The following is a 22,613-nucleotide window of genomic DNA, read 5'->3' on the forward strand; positions in this document are numbered from 1 at the left end:
ATGCTGGATGTTACCTAATTATTTCAGGAAGCAAGAAGACCCTCTTTGCCTCCGGAAACCTGAGTGTCAGCGTGGCCTTGGGGATGATGCAGAAAACGTTTGCTTCTTGGGCACGTCTCTTTTATGGTAGGCATGGCTACAGCCTTTGTAAGCAGCTTTGAACCACAAGGAGAAAGTGGCATATCAAAAACACGTGCAGAGCTCTTCTGGATCAGAGCAATGCCTCCATCTTGTCCGGCGTCCCGTTCAGGGCTCCCTCTAAGCTGTGGAGTCCTGTGAGCCCAAACTCTACTTTGTGAGCTACTGGCATTAAAGTCGTGAGCGAGCGATTTGGCTGCTGAATAAATGAGTTTGCTCTGGAGCCATCCCTTCCTGAGCTGAGGCAAAAATGTGTGAGCCGGAGGCTAAAAAACTGTGAGCTAGCTCACACCGACTCAGCTTAGAGGGAACACCGGTCCTGTTTCCTAGAAGCCCACAAACAAAAGCGGGGAAGCAGCGGTTTCCCCTTGGCTGTATTTTTTTTCCTGTCGCACGTGGTATACTGCTTCTGAACATGGAGGTTCCACTTAGGTGTCTCGCCTAATGGCTGTTTAGAGAATTAGTTTCTCCTCTGCCCTCCATTTGTCAAATAGCCCAAGGTATATTTCGGGGTGGCGTCTAGGTCACAGGGCAGCATCCCGTTCAGGAATTTTGGGGGGATGCCAGCTAAATTTTGATATGGCTTGCAGAATTGTAGGCATAGGGAGAGCTTCGTGTGTTCCTAGGACAGGGAGAGGTTGTGGTGGATAAATGGCCGGGGGGGGGGGAGAGCGCCGAGTTATTTATTTGTTTATTTTTCGTATTTGTATTTCGTTTTTCGTATTCGCATCCCGCCCATCCCGTGAGCGGGCTCAGGGCGGGTCCCATCATCTCAAATAATACAATAAGGTTGAAACCCACAATAAAACATTACAATGATAAACATTTAAAATCGGTCGTTATAGCTGCGGGTGCAAATTCCGACCCATTCGTATTGATGGATATGGCCGTTTGCTGGCAGATGGGGGGCCAGCTGGTAGGAGACCGCAACCTCGGGGAGGCCACACGTGGACGCCCGCGGCCCCGGCCGAAAGCGTGGCGACCACGCGGGGATTTCAAGACGAGAGACGTCCAGAGGTTGGCCGGATCAATACGCCCAAGACATTTTCTAGACTTTTACAAAAGTGGACCTGGAGGTCTTGCGCTCTTTCTGAAATGGCTCGGCCTTTTTGGTCCTCGCCTTCACCGCAGCCAAGATCTTCGGGTCCCCCTGTCCCCCCCTCCCTCCCTCCCTCTGGTGTGCATCCTGCTCTCCTGGGTTTCTTCCTCTTCTCCTTCCCTTTCTGGCGATGTAGTGATAAGGTTTCCTTAGGCACTTAATGAGCTCTGCGAGGCCTCCCTCCATTGGAGTGGAGGAGTCCAGGTGTGCAACATTTTGACAGGTAGAGGCCCGCCTCCACCGAGCGGTATATAAGGGAACGTTAAATTATGTAGCCAGGCATACGCTTGTCCTGTGAGCTTCCCAGCAGAATCACCCTTCTTTTTTTCCACCCCCCAGGGTCTCGTTGGGGGTGGGGGGCCCTGGTGGGGAAGGAAGGACGCATCCTGGAGCCCGAGGAGAGGACGGCGGCCCTGCTTAACCTCACCGCTAACATGTTGTACCTGGAGAATAATGCCCAGTCCCAATACAGCGAGGTAAGACGCCCTCAAGTCTTTGCGGCAGAATTCGATTTCGCCTTGAGACCCAGGACTTTGGATATCACTGGAAAGGGAAAAACTTCTGGAATCAAAGTTGGCAGCACTTTGGGAGTCTTTTAGATTTTGTTGTTACTATTTGGGGGGGGGGATGGATGGGGGGGTATTTAGGTCTGAGGTTGCACAGGCAAAGAGAAATACACAAAAAGCGCTTTCCCCCGTTGGGAGAAATTGATGCGCGTCTGGTGTTGACGGTAAACCCTGCAAGGGATACTTTTTTTTTATTGCCATCACAGATCGCTGGGTGCGAGGGATCGCATTGCTGAGGACTCGAGTTACTCGAGAGCGGAGAGCAAACAGAATTCTTTTCCCGATACATGCACAGATAGCGTCGACGTTTACAAAGCTGGTGTTTCTTTTAATTGTTTGCCCCCCCCCAGCAGACGGAGAAATGCCTCTGTGTCAACAAGCCATGTACATAAAATGCAGCCGAAGTGTGCGCCGCACAAAGCATCACCTGGATTTTTTTTGTTTGCAGAGCAATTATGTCTTGTTTGGGTGCAAGCGCGTAGACTGGTGCGGCGGGCGGACTTGAAATGTTGGCGCAGCTAAAACTGAGGATGTTTGTATGGGGGGGTGGAGGGGGGGGAGATGGCACACAGTGAGGAAGCGAGACCTCCGGGGCCCGGGTGAACAACAAACTTAGCTTACATTCCAGTGGGGTGACTCGGACACCGTCCGGGAGGGAAGGCGGACGAACTCTGTGGCTCGAAGCACTCTGGGACAGTGTTGTCAAAAACTTGCAGATGTGCAGGGTTGGGCTGGTAAGGTCTGGCAAGGAGACGATGCAGCGAAGTGTTCTCACTTAGCAAAGCCTTTCAACGGTGTGGATATCCCCAAAGCTGTTTCAGGGGTCTGTTGGGTTTGAGAGGCTGAGGTCAGATTCTAGTCTGCTGGATCAGGCCAGTGGGCCAGCGACGTTCTGTTGCCCAAGGAGGCCAGGCAGGAAGCCTTCCATTTCTTGGTTGATCTTTAGGCTGAGTTGTGCTAAGTCTCAATGGCTGTTCTGTAGCAGCAGGAAAAGCGTCCAGCAGCACCTTCAAGACTGACAAAGTGTGTGGCAGGGAGGGTGCTTTCCTGAGTCACTGATCACTCCTTCTGCAAAAGAGAAACATTAGCAGCGTTGCGTTGTCGGAGTGAACATGTTCGCCAGCCCCGATCCTCAGGCTGGGAGTGTACGTATTTTCGTGCAAGTTTCCTGGAGACTGGCGTACTGGATTAGTCAAGAAAAGTCACAACCCCCCCCCCCAAAAAAAAACCTAAATGCCCCAATGGTGGTCCAGTTTAGTTTTGGCATTTGGTTTGGGGCATAATCCTGCTTACGCGGCCCTGTTTTGTAAGAATTTGGCTTTGCGTCTCATGGTATGCGCGAAGCGACGCTTCTGGCTTCCCATTGTTCATGCCCCACTGCTCTCCCTTCGGGACGGAAGGCGATTCCACCCCACCTCCCACACCCCGTTGGATGTCTCTTGCTGGGCTCTTTTGTCTGTCGTTGACAGTCGCTCCATGGCCTTCACTCACGTAGTGGAAAGGTTCCCTGCATTAGGGCATGATCCTGGCTTTTCTTTGTTTTGAAAGGAGGGTTTCAGGTGTGTGTGTGGAGGGTTTTTGTTTTTTTTTGAAGTCCTGAGAGGTGCAATTCCTGCAGTCTTGGGACGGGTTGTGTTTCCAGTGCAAGGAATGGGGAGAGCCATTTTTTAAAAAAGCAAGACAGCGTCCGACGTTCCCTCTAAGCTGAGCGAGTGTGAGCTAGCTCACAGTTTTTTAGCCTCCAGCTCACACATTTTTTTGTCTTAGCTCAGGGGAGACGGCTCCAGAGCAAACTCATTGGTGTGGCAGCTAGATGGCTCGCTCACAACTTTAATTCCCGCAGCTCAAAAAGTAGAATCATTGCTCACAAGACTCCACAGCTTAGAGGGAGCATTGGACAGGTCCATTCCTTTAACATCTCCATAACTAAAAAGGGAAAGCGTCCGAATAGTCTTGAGACAATCATACCGGGGAGGGGGGGGATTGGGTGGAGGAGCTCCCTTAGCACCATTTTAGCTACGCCGTTTTTGGGGTTGGGTTTGCGATGCAGGGGAACACGAAAATCCTGCTGCTTCCGAACGTCTGGCCCGATTCCAGGATCCTGAAAGGGGGAGCGGGGAGCCTCACGGGGCCTGGAGCTTAAAAGTTCCGAGGAATTCTGACTCCGCTTCAATCCCAGTTGGAAAGCTTTGTGGTTTGCCTCGCCTTAGGACTCGGAGTGGAGGGACCCCTTACCGTGTGCGGCTGCTCAGTCCATGTCCCCGGTGCACTCGGGGCGGTATAGACTGAAGCGGCGGCGGAGTTCTGAACCAGGGAGTTTGGCCTTCGCTGGCTAGTGTTGGAGCCGCCCGAGAGCCCGGCGAAGTGCGGCTAAAACAAGTCTGGATTTCCAAAGAAACGGGGTTGGGAGCAGTGTCCCCTCTCAGCTGAGTTAGTGTGAGCCAGCTCACAGTTTTCTAACCTCCAGCTCACCCATCTTTTGTCTCAGCTCAGGAAGGAGGGCTCCAGAGCAAACTAATTTACGCAGCAGCCGAATGGCCCGCTCACAGCTTTTAATGCCAGTCGCTCGGAAAGTAGAATTTCTGCTCACAAGACTCCACAGCTTAGAGGGAGCATTGCCAGCCAGTGTTCCCTCTAAGCTGAGTTAGTGTGAGCCAGCTCACAATTTTCTAACCTCCAGCTCACCCATCTTTTGTCTCAGCTCAGAAAGGAGGGCTCCAGAGCAAACTAATTCACGCAGCAGCCAAATGGCCCGCTCGCAACTTTAACGCCAGTCGCTCGGAAAGTAGAATTTTTGCTCACAGGACTCCACAGCTTAGAAGGGAGCATTGGTTGAGAGTGGTGGTATCCTGGTTGATAAGCCGAAGAAGAAGAGGAAGAAGAGATTGGATTTATACCTTGCCCTTCACTACCCAAGGGAGTCTCAGAGTGGCTTACAAACTCCTTTCCCTTCCCACAACAGACAGACACCCTGTGAGGCAGGTGGGGCTGAGAGAGCTCTGACAGGAACTACTCTTTTTCAAGGACAGCTCTTATCGGAACTGAATCAGTACAAACCTCTATATTATCTACTATGGAGTGTCATAGATTATACAGTATTTTTATTTCTCCATTTTATACAGAGGAGACTGGATTTATACCCCGCCCTTCACTACCCAAGGGAGTCTCAGAGCGGCTTACAAATGCTTTTCCCTTCCCCTCCCCACAAGAGACACCCTGTGAGTTAGGTGGGGCTGAGAGAGCTCTTGACAGAAACTGCTCTTTTTCAAGATCAGCTCTGACAGAACTATGGCTTGCCCAAGGTCATCCAGCCAGGTGCAAGTGGAGGAGGAGGAAGAAGAAGAAGAAGAGATTGAATTTATACCCTGCTCTTCACTACCCAAAGGAGTCTCAGAGTGGCCTACGAACTCCTTTCCCTTCCCTCCCCACAACAGACACCCTGTGAGCAATGTTCCCTCTAAGCTGTCGAGTCTTGTGAGCAGAAATTCTACTTTGTGAGCTACTGGCATTAAAATTGTGAGCGAGCAACTTGGCTACTGCATAAATTAGTTTGCTCTGTAGCCATCCTTCCTGAGCGAAGACAAAAATGTGTGAGCTGGCGGAGGCTAAAAAAATGTGAGCTAGCTCACACTCACTCAGCTTAGAGGGAACACTGCCTGTGAGGTGGGTGGGGCTGAGAGAGCTCTGAGAGGAACTGCTCTTTTTCAAGAACAGCTCTGAGAGAACTTGTGACTGACCCAAGGCCATCCAGCCAGGTGCGAGTGGAGGAGTGGGGAAATCAAACCCGGTTCTCCCCGATTAGAGTCCGCACACTTAACCAGTACACCAAACTGGAGAGGATGCCCCCCCCTTCTGCAGGCGTCGAAAACTGAGCTGGTGGGGCAAGGTGGGGTGGCGTTTCGAAGCGCAGCAGGAAACAGGGAATCAAGGAAGAGGCGCAAACCCAAGGCCCCCCCTCCCGTCTCTGCTTTCCCCTGGAGCAGTCCCTTTCTGGGAATTGCCTCCTCCTCCTCCTCCTTCTCCTCCTCCACCTGGTGACTAATTCCTCTCTTCCCCAGACAACGTCTCTGGCCCGGGGTATGCAGCCTGCTCCACCCAGGAGCTTGGGAGGTAATTGTTGTGCAAGGCTTCGCGGAGTGCCTGCGGTGAGCGGCGCTCCCGGATACCTCTCGGAGTGGAACGCATCCTACGGTCGAGCCTGGGCTCTTCCGGGGTGCTTTAGCGCAAAGGTGCGCGTGTCCCCCCCCCCACACCCGCAAAAAAACCCCCCCGCTTTCAGTACTGGAGTTCATATCCCAAGGTTGTTGGCTGAGCATGAGAGACCAGCGCTGGCGCATTATGCACTGAGCCATGCACTGCCATGAACAGGCCCATGTCGCTTACGTTGATTCAGACCAGTGTTCCCTCTAAGCTGAGTTACTGTGAGCCGGCTCACAGCTTTTTAGCCTCCGGCTCACACATTTCTGTCCTAGCTCAGGAAGGACGGGGCTCCAGAGCAGACTAATTGATGCAGCATAGCCAAATCGCTCGCTCGCCACTTTCGTGCCGGTAGCTCACAAAGGAGAATGGCTCCTCACAGGAGGACTCCACGGCTTGGGGGGAGCATGGATCCAGACCCTTGGCCCATCAAGGTCAATATTGTCCACACAGACTGACAGTGGCTCTCCAGGGGGTTGGGTTAGGGTCTTTCCCATCACCTCCTGCCTGGTCCTTTCTAACTGGAGAAGCCGGGGATTGAACCTGGGACCTTCTGCATGCCAAGCAGATGCTATACCACTGAGCCACAGCCCCTCTTTACAGCTCTCCAGGGTCTCAGGCAGAGGTCTTTCCCATCACCTCCTGCCTGGTCCATTCAACTGGAGATGCCGGGGATTGAACCCGGGGCCTTCTGCGTGCCAAGCAGATGTGCTGCCTTCGAGCCATGGCCCTTACATGGTGAGTCCCAGAAATACAGACTGAGATCACAGAATCATAGCATCATAGAATCATAGAGTTGGAAGGGACCTCCAGGGTCATCTAGTCCAACCCCCCTGCACAATACAGGAAATTCACAAACACCTTCCACACACACATACACCCAGTGACCCCTGCTCCACGCCCAGAAGATGACCAAAAAACCCTCCAGGATTGCTTCCTGACCCCAGAGTGGCAATCGGCATTTCCCTGGGAGAGGTCGAAGTATTTGGTTTGCTGAGTTGATTTTTGTGTCTCCGTGGCACTGGGGGAAGGTCAGGGAGAGCCGGTGTGGTTGCGATAGAAATGAGGCAAGATCCGTGCGGGTTACTCCTCCCAGGGGCAGACGGATGGCTCCTTCTCTGCCCTGAGTCACCCGGCGCATGGCGCTGGGGAAGGATATTAGCCATTGGGCAAGTGGAAGAGGGAGGGGGAAATGTGCTTTGCAGAAGGCCCCTTGGGTGTAGAATGGTGAACTCCCTCACCCCACGGAGAATTGGGCTGGGGGGGGGGCAAACGGCTGCCTTTCTTCTTTGCGGAGCAACAGAGGAGATCTCGCAGACCGGAGGGTGGCAGTGAGGTAGCCGCCCTCTTTGTGCCCGAACCGAAGCCGGAAGGGCCTCTTCTTTAAAAAGGAGGGAGTTGTGCTTTGAATGCCTTTTGAGCTACGGCCGACAAATGAAACGGGGTCCCCACTGCCCGAAGGTGGTTTCAAATTGGGTGGGGTTTCCAGTGATCTGTTGCGTTCCAATGCTCTGGGTAGCCCACATCACGGGGTGAATCTGGGTGTGGGTACTGTTATGTGCCGTCAAGCCACAACTGACTTACGGTGACCCCAGGCAAGGGGCTTTCAAGACAAGTGAGAAACGGGGTGGTTTGCCATCGGCTACCTTTGCAGAGTCTTCCTTGGTGGTCTGCTGTCTGAGTATCAACCCGGCAGAGATTCCAGCTTATAACAACCCTGGCAGGGAGCTTTCAAGGTGCAAGTGAGGAGCGGAGGCGCTTTGCCATGGCCTTCCTCTGCAGAGCCTTCCTTGGTGGTCTCCCTTCCAAGCATCAACCCTGCTTAGCTTCCAACTTCTGGCGAGCTCAGCAAGGGGCTTTCAAGGCAAGTGAGAGGCAGAGGCGGTTTGCCATGGCCTTCCTCTGCAGAGCCTTCCTTGGTGGTCTCCCTTCCAAGCACTGACCCTGCTTAACTTCCCCAGCAAGGGGCTTTCAAGGTGCAAGTGAGGAGCGGAGGCGGTTTGCCATGGCCTTCCTCTGCAGAGCCTTCCTTGGTGGTCTCCCTTCCAAGTATCAACCCTGCTTAGCTTCCGACTTCTGGCGACCCCAGCAAGGGGCTTTCAAGGCCAGGGAGAGGCAGAGGTGGTTTGCCATGGCCATCCTCTGCAGAGCCTTCCTTGGTGGTTTCCCTTCCAAGTACTTACCCAATTTAGTTTCCAACTTCTGGCGAGGCCAGCAAGGGGCTTTCAAGGCGAGTGAGAAGAAGCAGAGGTGGTTTGCCCTGGCCTTCCTCTGCAATGCCATCCCTGGTGGTCTCCCATGCAAGTACTGACCTCGCTTACATTCCAAGATCTACGTTGCCTTCCCTGAAGGACATGCTAACTGCAAAAGCAGCACACGGACCTGTTCCACAGGGGGGCGTGATTCTTTGAGGGAGGGGGTGATCCAGCCAACTAGGGGGAGGGCACGATCGAGGCTCGGGTGTGGGGAAGAGGGGTTTCTTATCCTCTTTATTCTGCAGTATCCGTTGAAGTCCCCAGCGGCAGCATTGGGAGGCAGGCAGATGTGGAGGGTTCCTTTGCACACTGCACCACTGTGCAACTCAAGACTGACACAAGAACGAGGGGTGGCTGCCAGTGTGCTTAGGGGCTGGCTGGTTGAATGGAGAGGAGAGGCCGATCACGGGGCGGGAACGGTGGCAGCGAGAAAGGACTTCGGAGCAGGGCTGTCTCGGGGCCCAGGAAGCCAGTTGCAGCAAGCGCTCGCGCTTGGGGCGAGAGGAGTTCCAGGGAAAGGGATGTTTCCAACATGCCCAATTTGCGGGCTTCCCTTAAACCGCACCTTTCGTCCTGCTCTTGTGTCGACTTGGTGTTGGAGGGCACCCTTGGCTGGGACCAGCGGGGGATCTCGTTATCCTCCTTGACTGTAGTGGTTTGGTGCGCGGACTCTCATCTGGGAGAACCAGGTTTGATTCCCCACTCCTCCACTTGCACCTGCTGGATGACCATGGGCAAGCCGTAGCTCTGATAAGAGCTGTTCTTGAAAAAGAGCCGTTTCTGTCAGAGTTCTCTCAGCCCCGCCTACCTCACAGGGTGTCTGTTGTGGGGAGGGGAAGGGAAAGGAGTTTGTAAGCCGCTCTGAGACTCCGAGTGAAGGGTGGGGTATAAATCCAATCTCCTCCTCCTCCTTCTCCTCCTTCTCCTTCTATTCAGCAGAGATTCAGCGCAGGGTGTCCGTGCACGAGTGCATTTGCTCTTCAATGAGACCTTCCTCGCAGCCAGCGTTCCCTCTAAGCTGAGTTAGTGTGAGCTAGCTCACAGTTTTTTAGCCTCCAGCTCACACCTTTTTGTCTCGGCTCAGGAAGGATGGGGCTCCAGAGCAAACTAATTGATGCAGCAGCCAAATCGCCGGCTCACAACTTTAATGCCAGTAGCTCACAGAGTAGAATTTTTTGCTCACGAGACTCCACAGCTTAGAAGGGAGCCTTGCTGCTTTCCCTCCCTGGCCGTCTCTCTTCCTGCAGCTCCAAGCTTCCCCGTTGTCTGCCTGGCTTCACCCAGGAACCCCCCCCCCCTTGAGAGATTTAAAGATCTGCATCGGCAGCCTGCTGTGCTGATGTCCCGTGCAACGCTCCCTCTAAGCTGTGGAGTCTTGTGAGCAAAAATTCTACTTTGTGAGCCGCCGGCATTAAAGTCGCGAGCGAGCTATTTGGCTGCTGCATCAGTCAGTTTGCTCTGGAGCCCTCCCTTCCTGAGCGAAGACAAAAAAATGTGTGAGCCGGAGGCTAAAAAACTGTGAGCTAGCTCACACGAACTCGGCTTAGAGGGAACACTGGTCCCGTGTTTCTTTGGGTGACTGCTCAAAGGGGCGGCTGCAGGGGGAAGGATTTATCCAGACTCCTCTAGGCAGGGAACACAAAAGGCAGCTTTCTCCACTCTGTGTCTGTCTCCTCCCCCCCTCCCAGTTAGTTTTTCTGGCCCCTTTCCAAGGGTGGGGGCGTGATTCAGTTCAGTCTTCAAAGGCAGGGACTATACCACTCATTCAGTGGAAGGAGCGTAACCACCTTGAAAGTGTTGACAAGGAAATTGGTGACACTCCACAAGCAGGGCTGCTGCTCTTCCCCCGTGAAACCGACGGAAGACAAGACCCACACTGTCGCAGGGAGCGGTCCAGCCGGGCGTTCGCAAAGGGCGCTGTTTGCTTTCAGAACCTGTTTAAAAAGGTAAAGGTTCCCTTGCTCTAAAGCCATTCGACTTCGACTCTAGGGTTGCGGTGCTCATCTCCGTTTCAAAGCCGAAGAGCCAGCGCTGTCCGAAGACGTTTCCGTGGTCATGTGACCACCGGCATGACTAAACACCAAGGCACACGGAACGCTGTCACCTTCCCACCGAAGTGGTCCCTATTCATCTACTTGCAATTTCTTGCTTTCGAACTGCTAGGTTGGCAGGAGCTGGAACTAGAGACGGAAGCTCACTCCGTCATGCGGCACACTCGGGTCTCGAACTGCTGAACGACTGACCTTCCACAGCCTGCAGTTTAGCGTCTTAACCACTGCCCCAGAAATTCATTCCCAGTTCTTCTGAAGGAGCTCCAAATTTTCTTCCGGTCTGCGGGGATTTCGGTTTTGCTGAAACAGAAGCTGCCCAAGAGAGGCTGTGACCCCTGAATACACATTCGGAGCTTGAGTCGAACCCCAGTCTAAGTGCAGATGGATTTTGGTCCGGTGGTGCCTTTGAGACCAGAGAGGTTGTCAGGGTGGCAACTTTCGAGAGTCAGAGCGCCCTTCAGAATTCTGACCTGCGTCTGACGAAGTGAGTTTGACTCTCGAAAGACCGTACCCTGGAAATCTTGTTAAGAACATAAGAGAAGCCAATGTTGGATCAGGCCAATGGCCCATCCAGTGGCCAAAAACACCAGGTGCCATCAGGAGGTCCAGCAGTGGGGCCCAGGACACTAGGAGCCCTCCCACTGTTGCCCCCCCTCCAAGCATCAAGAAGACAGAGCATCCCTTTCCCCAGACCAAGAACTCCTATCTGTACATTGTGGCTAATAGCCACTGATAGACCTCTGCTCCCTTATCCAGTTCCCTCTTGAAGCCTTCAATGCTTGTAGCCGCCACCACTTCCTGTGGCAGTGAATTCCAAGTGTTAATCACTCTTTGGGTGAAGAAGGACTTCCTTTTATCCATTCTAACCCGACCGCTCAGCAATTTCATTGAGTGCCCACGGGTTCTTGTATTGTGAGAAAGGGAGAAAAGTGCCTCTTTCTCTACCTGCTCTATCCTATGCATAATCTTATAAACCTCGATCATGTCACCCCTCAGCCGTCCTTTCTCCAAGCTAAAGAGCCCCCAGCACTTTAACCTTTCTTCGTGGGGAAAGTGTTCCAACCCTTTTATCATCCTAGTTGCCCTTTTCTGCACGTTTTGTTGGTCTATAAGGTGTTGCTGGACTTGAAACGAGCAGTCCTACTGGAGACTAACACAGCTACCCTGCTGAAACTATAATTGTGGACATCTAGGTTTGAGTCCGGATCCAAGAGCTCCTACCCTGAAAATCTTGTTGGTCTCTGAGGTGTTTCTGGACTCGAACCTGGTGCTTCCACCGTGGACCAACACAGCCCCCCTCTGAAGCAGTCTAAATGCGGGACTCTCCGCTGCGGTGCCCTGCCTCCCACCTGCGGGATCTGTCCCTTCTAGTCTTTGCATACTTCTGATTTGAGGGAACAGAAGCAAAGTAGTGCCAATCAGCCATCCTGGAGTAGTTCAGAGCCAGTTTGGTGTCGTGGTTAAGTGCGTGGACTCTAATCTGGGAGAACTGGGTTTGATTCCCCACTCCTCCACTTTCACCTGGCTGGAAGACCTTGGGCAAGCCATAGTTCTCTCAGAGCTGTCCTTGAAAGGTAGAGTTGGTAGGGTTTGGTGTAGTGGGTAAGTGTGCGGACTCTAATCTGGAAGAACTGGGTTGGATTCCCAACTCCTCCACGTGCAGCTGCTGGTGTGACCTTGGGTCAGTCACAAGTTCTCTCAGAGCTGTTCTCTCAAGGGCAGTCCTCTCAGAGCTCTCTCAGCCCCACCTACCTCACAGGCAGTGTTCCCTCTAAGCTGAGTTAGTGTGAGCCAGCTCACAGTTTTTTTTAGCCTCCAGCTCACACCTTTTTGTCTTAGCTCAGGAATGACGGCTCCAGAGCAAACTAACTGATGCAGTAGCCAAATCACTCGCTCACAACTTTAATGCCGGTAGCTCACAAAGTAGAATTTCTGCTCACAAGACCCCACAGCTTAGAGGGAGCATTGCTCACAGGGTGTCTGTTGTGGGGAGGGAAAGGGAAAGGAGTCTGTAAGCCGAGTGAAGTGCGGGTATAAATCCAATCTCTTCCTCTTCTTCTAACACAGTGGTTCTCAACCTTCCTAATGACCCAACCATAAAATTATTTTCGTTGCTACTTCATAACTGTAATTTTGCTACTGTTATGAATCGTAATGTAAATATCTGATATGCAGGATGTGTCTCGGTTCCGAAGACCATCGAAAATTTGTGTTTTCCTATGGTCTTAGGCGACCCCTGTGAAAGGGTCGTTCGACCCCCAAAGGGGTCGCGACCCACAGGTTGAGAACGGCTGTTCTAACGTGTTCTCTCTGTCTAAGTATCCTCCCCACTGATAGTCTGACTTGAGTCAAGTGGCAACTTAGAGACCAGCAAGAGTTTCAGGGTTTGAGCTTTGGAGAGCGGAAGCTTCCTTCCGAATAGTGATAATAGTGCAACATCTTTGGGGCAAAACACGCGCTTGCAAGCTGTGTAGGAGTTCATTGTGGTGAACCTCTTGGGGCAGGGCAGGATCCGTCAACAACCAGTCTGTGTTCCCATGCCATGCGCAGAAATGCTGTATTGCCCGTGGGTCCCATGTGCTGGCCTCAGCCAAGAGCAGGAGTCCTTTTGTAGATAGATAGATAGAAAGAAAAATTCATTGTGTAGCCGTTAGCCTTTACTATTTAAAACAATGTACGAATTAGATAACTTACAGCTCTGGAATTTGAACCTTCCTTCTTATTACAACCTCTAAAAATCTGCACATTCAGTATTAAATGAATTGAAATCTTAAATATAGATACCCGTCTCCAGAAACACGTACACAGTCTCAAGCATTGTCATTTTACATTGCTGTTTTACAGTTCAATTGTATTTCCCTGTGTTCTTGGCCCTGATTTTACTTTTTGCATGTGTGGCACACTAGTGTGCCGAAGGAGAATCTGTCCCGTGGTCCATGCACGGTTCAAACAATTGGATCAGGCCATGGCTGCAGCAAACCAGTCTGGGCCGACTCCCTCCCATCTAGGACGCCTCTGAGAGAATCTTTCTTAACTTTTTTTTTTTTGCTTTCCTTAAAAGCTTACTGATTCCCCCCTCCCCCCAAGACTCTCCAAATTCACCTTGGACAGCCTGCTGTATGTGGACCACAACAGTGTTTCTACCAACTGCACCATTTTCAGAAAAGAGGGCTCTGGGGCTTGCGTGCATTTGTGTCCTGTCTGTCTGTCTGTCTGTCTGTCTTCAGTGTGAATTCTCAACCTGGTACCCCAGCCAGACTCCCCTTTTGAACTTAGCACGCCACCTCTGTTTGGATTAGTTCCCTGGGCGGGTGGCAGTGGCCCGGGCAAAACGCATCTCCTCCTCCTCCTCCTCCTCCCCATTTTGCAAGAGAAGACTTCCTGATGTCCCTGCTAGAGTGAGTCTTTCAGAGGCTAAAAGTTTCCTGCACAGAGCTTCGGCTCCTTGTGTTCCTTGCATGTGTGCGTTCTCCCTCCCCTCCCGCCCTTTGAGTGCCAGTGAGTGACAGATGGCAGCTATCAAGAGGGGATTACTCGCCCGTCTTTAGAAAAGCACAAAAAAAGAGATTGCTTCGTGAGAATCTCTTAAAACAAAAGCGACGTGGCAGGTTTGGTCCGTTTCCGGATCGAGGGTGGTTTTGAGTCATGGGCGCTGGTTCGGGGAGCCGCCAGCCCTGTGGCGATGGTGCCAATCCGCACACTGGTGATCCCCGGTCCAACTGACAGGCCAGGGTGGGTACCACAGTGGAGAACAGGGTGCGGCCGACCCGGTTTGGCGATTCCTTCTCTGGCAGAACAAGGGCAGGATTTCAGGGAGAGTTGGTACGGTTTCAGTTTGGTGTCGTGGGTAAGTGTGCGGACTCTAATCTGTGAGAACCGGGTTGGATTCCCCACTCCTCCACGTGCAGCTGCTGGTGTGACTTTGGGTCAGTCACAAGTTCTCTCAGAGCTGTTCTTTCGAGGGGTGTCCTCGAAAGAGCTCTCTCAGCCCCACCTACCTCACAGGCAGTGTTCCCTCTAAGCTGAGTTAGTGTGAGCCAGCTCACGGTTTTTTTAGCCTCCAGCTCACCCCTTTTTGTCTTAGCACGGGAAGGACGGCCCCAGAGCAAACTAACTGATGCAGCAGCCAAATCGCTCGCTCACAACTTTAATGCCGGTAGCTCACAAAGTAGAATTTCTGCTCACAAGACCCCACAGCTTAGAGGGAGCATTGCTCACAGGGTGTCTGTTGTGGGGAGGGAAAGGAGTCTGTAAGCCGCTCTGAGTGAAGGGTGGGGTATAAATCCATTCCCCTCCTCCGACGATGAGAGGAAATGCCTTCTGAATGTGGCCTTACAGACCCAGCGCAGAATATAATGTTTTCTGATCCCTTAATGGTGACTAAGCCATCGGGAACTACTGTGTTTGCAGGGCGGGGGGCAGGGAGATGGGATGAAAAAAAAAGAAATGGCCCCCACCTTTCAGAGCTGAGCATTATGAAAAATATTACGGCTTTGATTCCAGGTAATTGTAAGGCACGCGGTTTGATGCAACAAGGTCTGTCCTAGTTTTCACATATATATTGAAAAGGGTCCGGGTATTTTTGAGACCTTCCGCCCTGAGACAAGAGACACAGGAGGGATTGATTACAGACTTTGCGATTCTTGGCATCCCAGCGGTGTCTGGGGCAGGGAGAGCGGGGGAAACTCTGTTACCCAGACAACCTCCTCTGTCTTTGTACCCTGGGGTCTTGCGGCCGGAAGCTCTGTTACCCAGCCCTGGGCCCAGAGGTCATTTCGGGGGGGAACGCGGAGGAACACAGTTCCCCCGGGTGAGGTGCAGGGGGGCGGGGCACATGACGAAGCCCCGCCCCCTGCTTCCGGCCGCCCCGCTTCCAGCCCTCATTCAGCCAGGAGGAGGCAGGAGAAGAGGGAGGGTAAGTTGCTTCCTCCCCGCCTCTCCCCACCCCTGCCTGCCTGGGGCCAGGGAGGGCCTTGGTGGGGCTTCCTCGCACTCCCGCCGGCCTTGCAGGTCCACCGCCGGGCCCCTGATGTCAGGGGGTGTGGCGTATGCTAATGAGTTATGCTAATGAGTTCCCCTGGCTCTTTTTCTACGAAATGACCCCTGCCTGGGCCCGTCTTCTCTAAGCAGCGCCACCATCTATGGACTCTCTCCCTGGGCAGCGAATTGGCGAGCATCCAAACTCCTGCAGTCTAAATGGGCCAAAAAATAAGCAGAGCTTAAACTGGACAGTTTCTTTGTACCCCTCCATGCATCTGACGAAGAGAGCTGTGTGTTTCTCGAAAGCTTATGCTATAATAAAGCTTGTTAGTGTTAAAGGTGCTACTGGGCTTTTTACTATTTTGCAGTAGTAGACTAACACGGCTAGCAGCTTTGAGATGAGGGTGTGTGTGTGTGTGAGAAAGAGAGAGAAGTGCCCTCAAGTCAATTACGGGCGACCCTACGAATGAATTGCTCAGGTCTTGCAAACCAGATCGAATGGAGACCCAGCTGAGCTCTGAGCAGGAGCAGGAGCAGGAGACAGAGGGGTGAGTGGTTTTTTATTTGCTTTCAGCGGAGAGGATCCAGCTGAGGATTTTGGTGGGAGAACTGGTCTGGGAGTGTGTGGAAGCGCTTGGAGTTTTTGCAGATTCCTGGCTGCTTGAGAGAGGAAAGGGCATTGTTTGACTGTGATTGACTGCAATTGAGAGGAAAAGGAAGGGGCATTGTTTTGCATGTGATTGAGTGCCTGGGTGCATTTGAATAGCTGCTGCCAGCACTCTGCTGGGGGAGGCCTCTATTTAAGGAAACACCTGGCCAGAGGCAGAGGAGACCCAGCTGAGCTCTGAGCAGGAACAGGAGCAGGAGACAGAAGGGTGAGTATTTAAGAAAGCTCCTTGACAGAGGCACGAGCCTCTGGCACGAGCCGAAGGGCGAGCTAAAGGGCTCTTTGCCCGTGGCTCTTAGCCCAGGGACTCTTGGACTAGGGGCTCTGTGAGACGCCCAAGAAGAGGCAGAAAGTGAAAACCCTAGGCTCCTTGTTTTCCCCATAAAGTAATTTGACTTTGACAAGAAAAAAACACATAAATACAAAGGGATTTAAAAGGGGGATTACATTTACTTATTTTAAAAGAATTATGAAGCCAGAATGCCAGCAGGGGGTTGGGGGCTATCCAGTGTTTTGCACAGAGTGTCACATGTATGACTATCTGCCCACTGGGCAGAAGTCTTGGGTGTGTGCTCGGTGCAAGGAGCTCCTGGTTCTCAGGGAACGTGTGTGCTCCCTTGAGGCCAAGGTGGCTGACCTGGAGAAGCAGAGACAGTCAGCTAGGCGCACAGAAAAGACTCTCGGGGACTTGTTAGCTACGTCCCACTCTGGATCTGGCAGCCCCGCTGCTGTCAGGGAGCATGAGGGTCTAGGGGAAACAGGGCACCGTGCTGAGGATAAGGGGAATGTGCCCTCAGAAGGGACCTCTTCCCCAGCTGGTGAGCGGTTATCCTTTTGCACCAAGGAACCATCCCTGGGCAGGGTGGGAGGGGGGCTCTTGGTAGTGGGTGATTCGATCCTTAGGCAGGTAGACAGCTGGGTGGCGAACCCGCGTACTGACCGTATGGTGACTTGCCTGCCTGGTGCAAAGGTAGCGGACATTACGCGTGTTTTAGATAGGCTGGTAGATAGTGCTGGGGAGGAGCCAGTGGTCGTGGTGCATGTCGGCACCAACGATGTGGGGAAATGCAGTCGTGAGGTCCTGGAGGAGAAATTTAGGCTGCTGGGCAGGAAACTCAAGGCCAGGACCTCCAAGGTAGCCTTCTCAGAAGTGCTACCTGTTCCACGCGCAGGGCCGGAGAGACAGGCACAGATCAGGAGTCTCAATGCGTGGATGAGACGATGGTGTAGAGGGGAAGGGTTCAGGTTTGTTAGGCACTGGGATTCTTTTTGGAACAAGAGGGAGCTGTACAGGCGAGACGGTCTCCACTTGTCCCGAGAAGGAACCAGGCTGCTGGCGCTTAAAATCAAAAAGGTGGCAGAGCAGTTTTTAAACTGAATATTGGGGGAAAGCCGACAGGAGATGAAAAGTCTCTGGTTCGGGTTGGCTCATCTCAGAGAGATGAGGGGGTACCTGTTGCTTTTCTACAGGGAGGTGGATTGAAATTGTCCACTGAGACCATGGCTAGTGACATGGACTGCCTGACAAGGTCTCGAGATTGCAAGAGGAAGGTGGCAGGCTTAACCAGTATGGGAAATTACAGCTGTTTCTATACAAATGCTCGAAGTGTCCGAGGTAAAATCGGGGAGTTGGAGTGCTTGGTGTCAGAGGGAAAAATAGACATTGTGGGTATTTCAGAAACTTGGTGGGATGAGGAAAATCAGTGGGATACGGTGATTCCCGGTTATATATTATATCGGAAGGATAGGGGGGGAAGGGTTGGAGGTGGGGTGGCTCTGTATGTCAGAGAGGGTATAAAGTCCAGAAAGATCGAGAGGCTAAGAGAATTGGATTCGCTTCTTGAAGTTCTGTGGGTTGAAATAGGGGGGCCAAAAGGAAACTTAACACTGGGAGTTTGTTATCGCCCACCGGATCAAAAGATAGAGGAGGATTATAAAATGATGAATGAATTAAAGATAGCAGCTAGACAAAAACACTGTGTCGTAATAGGTGATTTTAACTACCCACACATTGATTGGGTCAATATGTGTTCTAGTCGAGAGAAAGAGATTGAGTTTCTAGACACTCTAAATGACTGTGCTATGGAGCAGATGGTCATGGAACCTACCAGGGGAGAGGCGATCCTTGATTTGGTCCTAAGTAACACTCAAGACCTGGTGAGAGATGTAAAAGTGATTGCACCGCTTGGGAACAGTGATCATAATGTTGTTGAGTTCAACATTTGTACAAATAGGGAATTGGCCAAAAAGACTCACACAACCACTTTTAACTTTAAAAGGGGTAATTTTTCTGATATGAGGGGACATGTGGGGAGGAAACTGAAGGGAAAAGTAGAAAGGGTCAAAACCATTGGGGAAGCTTGGAAACTGTTTAAAACTACAATTCTAGAAGCTCAAATAAAATATATTCCGCAGGTTAGGAAAGGCACAAACAGGTATAAGAAAAAGCCTACATGGTTAACAAACAAAGTAATGGAAGCTGTAAAAGGTAAAAAGGATTCCTTTAAGCGGTGGAAAGCTAGTCACAGTGAGGCTGATAAAACAGAACACAGGCTATGGCAAATAAAATGCAAGTCTGTGGTCAGGCATGCAAAAAGGGAATATGAGGAGCATATAGCAAAAAATGTAAAGACCAACAATAAAACTTTCTTCAAATACATTAGAAACAGGAAACCAGCCAGGGAGGCAGTGGGGCCCTTGGATGACCAAGGGGTAAAAGGAGTACTGAAGGATGATAGGGAAATGGCTGAGAAGCTAAATGCATTTTTTGCCTCCGTCTTCACTGTGGAAGATGAGAGGTGCTTGCCCACTCCAGAGCCGCTGAGTTCGGGAGGGGTGTTGAAAGACCTGAGTCAGATTGAGGTGACGAGAGAGGAGGTCCTAAAACTGATAAACAACTTAAAAACTGATAAATCACCAGGCCCAGATGGCATACATCCAAGAGTTCTGAAAGAACTCAATTGTGAACTTGTGGATCTCCTGACAAAAATATGTAATCTCTCCTTAAAATCAGCCTCCATTCCTGAGGACTGGAAGGTAGCTAATGTCACTCCCATCTTTAAAAAGGGTTCCAGAGGAGATCCGGGAAATTACAGGCCAGTCAGTCTGACGTCGATACCGGGTAAATTGGTGGAAACCATTATTAAGGAAAGAATTAGTAGGCACATAGATGAACAAAACCTATTGAGGCAGACTCAACATGGGTTCTGTAAGGGAAGATCTTGTCTCACTAACCTGTTAATGTTCTTTGAGGGGGTGAACAAACATGTGGACAAGGGGGATCCAATAGATATTGTTTACCTTGACTTCCAGAAAGCTTTTGATAAAGTTCCTCATCAAAGGCTCCTAAGCAAGCTCAAAAATCATGGGATAAAAGGACAAGTCCTTTTATGGATCAAAAACTGGCTAATTAATAGAAAACAGAGAGTGAGTATAAATGGGCAGTTCTCCCAGTGGAGGGGTGTAAGCAGTGGGGTACCACAGGGATCAGTACTTGGTCCACTGCTTTTTAACTTGTTCATTAATGATTTGGAGTTGGGAGTAAGCAGTGAAGTGGCTAAATTTGCGGATGATACGAAGTTGTTCAGGGTGGTGAAAACCAGTGAGGATTGTGAGGCACTCCAAAGGGATCTGTCAAAGTTGGGCGAGTGGGCGTCAACATGGCAAATGGGGTTCAATGTGGCCAAGTGCAAGGTGATGCACATTGGAGCCAAAAATCCTAACTATAAATACACGTTGATGGGGTCTGAACTGGCAGAGACAGATCAAGAGAGAGATCTTGGAGTTGTAGTAGATAACTCACTGAAAATGTCGAGACAGTGTGTGACTGCAATAAAGAAGGCCAATGCTATGCTGGGGATTATTAGGAAGGGTATTGTAAACAGATCAGCCAATATCATAATGCCGCTATATAAATCAATGGTGCGACCTCATCTGGAATACTGTGTGCAATTCTGGTCACCACACCTTAAAAAGGATATTATAGCTTTGGAAAAAGTGCAGAAAAGAGCAACTCGAATGATAAAAGGGTTGGAACACTTTCCCTATGAGGAACGGTTAAGGCGCTTAGGGCTCTTTAGCTTGGAGAAACGACGACTGAGGGGTGACATGATTGAGGTTTATAAGATTATGCATGGGAAAGAGCAGGTAGAGAAAGAGGTACTTTTCTCCCTTTCTCACAATACAAGAACCCGTGGGCACTCCATGAAATTGCTGAGCGGTCGGGTTAGAACAGATAAAAGGAAGTACTTCTTCACCCAAAGAGTGATTAACACTTGGAATTCACTGCCACAGGAAATAGTGGCAGCTACAAGCATGGACGGCTTCAAAAGGGAATTAGATAAGCATATGGAGCAGAGGTCCATCAGTGGCTATTAGCCACAAGGTATAGATAGGGACTCTGGGGCAAGTGATGCTCTGTCATCTTGGTGCTTGGGGGGGGTCAACAGTGGGAGGGCTTCTAATGTCCTGGCCCCACTGGTGGACCTCCTGATGGCACTGGTATTTCTGGCCACTGTGGGATACAGAGTGTTGGACTGGATGGGCCTTTGGCCTGATCCAACATTGGCATCTCTTATGTTCTTATGTTCTTATGAATGAATCCGTCTCCAGTTGGGCCTTCCTCTTTTCCTGCTGCCGTCCACGTTACACCAGAGAGCCAGTCCGGTGTCGTGGTTAAGGGCGCAGACTCTAATCTGGGAGAACTGGGTTTGATTCCCCACTCCTCCTGCTGTGTACGAAGCCTGCATTTTGCCTAGGTTTGCCAGGTCCCCCCCCCCGGCCACCAGTGGGGGACAGGGGTCATAGGGCTTCCAGCACCAGATTAGGAATCCCCTAGAGATCTGAGGATGGAGGCTGAGGAGGAGAAGAGAGCTCAGCGGGGTTCAGCGCCACAGAGTCCACCCTCCAAAGGATCCATTTCCGCCAGGGGAACTGCCACTCCTCCACTTGCAGCTGCTGGATGACCTTGGGTCAGTCACAAGTTTTCCCGGAGCTGTTCTCTCAAGGGCAGTCCTCGAGAGAGCTCTCTCAGCCCCGCCTACCTCACAGGGTCTCTGGGGAGGGGGAAGGGAAAGGAGTTTGTAAGCCGCTCTGAGACTCCTTCGGGTAGTGAAGGGCGGGGTATAAATCCAATCTCTTCTTCTTCTGGAGATGAGCTGTAATTCCAGCAGGCCCCCAGGCCGCACCTGGAGGTTGCAGCAAACTAAAGAGAGAGATCACGGGATGGAAGTTGAAAAGAAGCAAACAGCCAAAGACGAGACATTTCTTTTTCCAATATTCAGTTTACTGGAAGTGATTCAAACGCCATCAGCCCCAACGGGTCATGCATATTATATTTCGTTTTGTGTATAACTTCGTCAAAGTGGGTAGCGTTGATAATTATACTAATGGGTTTGATGAGTGTCACTGTGAGATAAGACTAGAGAGTTTGTCAAATGGATTAATATTGTATTTCAACGCTACTCACTTTGACAAAAGTTATACACGAAACAAGATAGAATCATAGAATGTTAGAGTTGGAAGGGACCTTGCAGGTCATCTAGTCCAACCCCCCGCACTCTGCAGGAGCATCACCGAAAGACAGCCCTACATACCTACAACACACCCGAAAGATGGTCATCCAGCCTCCGCTTGGAAATGTCCAGCGAAGGAGCCTCCACCACCTCCCGAGGCAGACTGTTCCACTGCTCAACCACTCTGACAGTTAGGAACTTTCTTCTGAGATTTAGCCGGTAACGACTCCCTTGTAATTTCCACCCATTAGATCTAGTCTTGCAATCCGGAGCAAGAGAGAATAGATCTGCTCCGTCTTCTACATGACGGCCCTTCAGATATCTGAAGACTGCAATTGTGTCCCCTCTAAACCTTCTCTTTCCCAGGCGAAACAGACCCAAGTTTTTCAGCCTTTCCTCATAAGACTTGGATTCCAACCCTCTCACCATCCCGGTTGCCCTCTTCTGGACACGCTCGAGCTTAGATATAATATGCATGATCCGTTGATGTTGATGGCGTTTGAATTCCTTCCAATAAACTGAATATTGGAAAAAGAAATTTCTAGCCCTTGGAGACTTTTTTTGGCATAATACATCACGGTTGTTTACTTCTTTTCAACATGCACCTGGAGGGTTGGCATCTTTAATTCTGCCTCCCCTTTGCCAGTTCCTGTATTAAGGACAATAAATATCGAGAATAAATCCATTTACTCTTGGGGCATCACCAATGTTCCCTCTAAGCTGTGGAGTCTTGTGAGCAAAAACTCTACTTTGTGAGCTACTGGCATTAAAGCTGTGAGCCAGCGATTTGGCTACTACATAAGTTAGTTTGCTCCGGAGCCCTCCTTCTTGAGCTCAGACAAAAATGTGTGAGCCGGAGGCTAAAAACCTGTGAGCTGGCTCAACACTAACTCAGCTTAGAGGGAATACTGGGCATCACTCCTCTCCCCCAATAAAAGAGAGGTTCAAGTCCTACGGCTGAGATTTTCGGGCGATAAGCTTTTGAGGGTCCAAAATTCTTGCTTTGACTCTAAAAAGCTTATACCCCCAAAATCTCATTGCTCCCTTAAGATGCTGCAGGAGTCGAATCTAGCTCTTCCACTGCAGAGCAACACGGCTACTTTCAGAAACAAAAAAACCCAATGGCATCGGGGCACTGGGAGTCGAG

General features: G+C 51.1%; 1 protein-coding gene across 3 annotated transcripts in view; it reads left to right on the plus strand.

Annotated features, from left to right (window-relative positions):
* The window catches only part of TP63 (tumor protein p63), a 186,443-nt gene that overhangs the window by 24,417 nt on the left and 139,413 nt on the right, over positions 1-22,613 (plus strand). Inside the window, exon 1 of one of the 3 annotated variants that reach the window (XM_015427168.1) lies at positions 1,529-1,713. The exons of the other annotated variants lie outside the window; for them this stretch is intronic. Coding sequence (XP_015282654.1) covers positions 1,672-1,713 — 42 coding nt within the window. The 5' untranslated portion in view covers positions 1,529-1,671. Of the gene's footprint in view, positions 1-1,528; positions 1,714-22,613 lie in introns of those variants that run through there. 3 annotated transcript variants of the gene reach the window in all.

Source organism: Gekko japonicus, unplaced genomic scaffold, assembly GCF_001447785.1.
Source record: "Gekko japonicus isolate JY-2015 unplaced genomic scaffold, Gekko_japonicus_V1.1 scaffold759, whole genome shotgun sequence".
Taxonomy (NCBI): Eukaryota; Metazoa; Chordata; class Lepidosauria; order Squamata; family Gekkonidae; genus Gekko; species Gekko japonicus.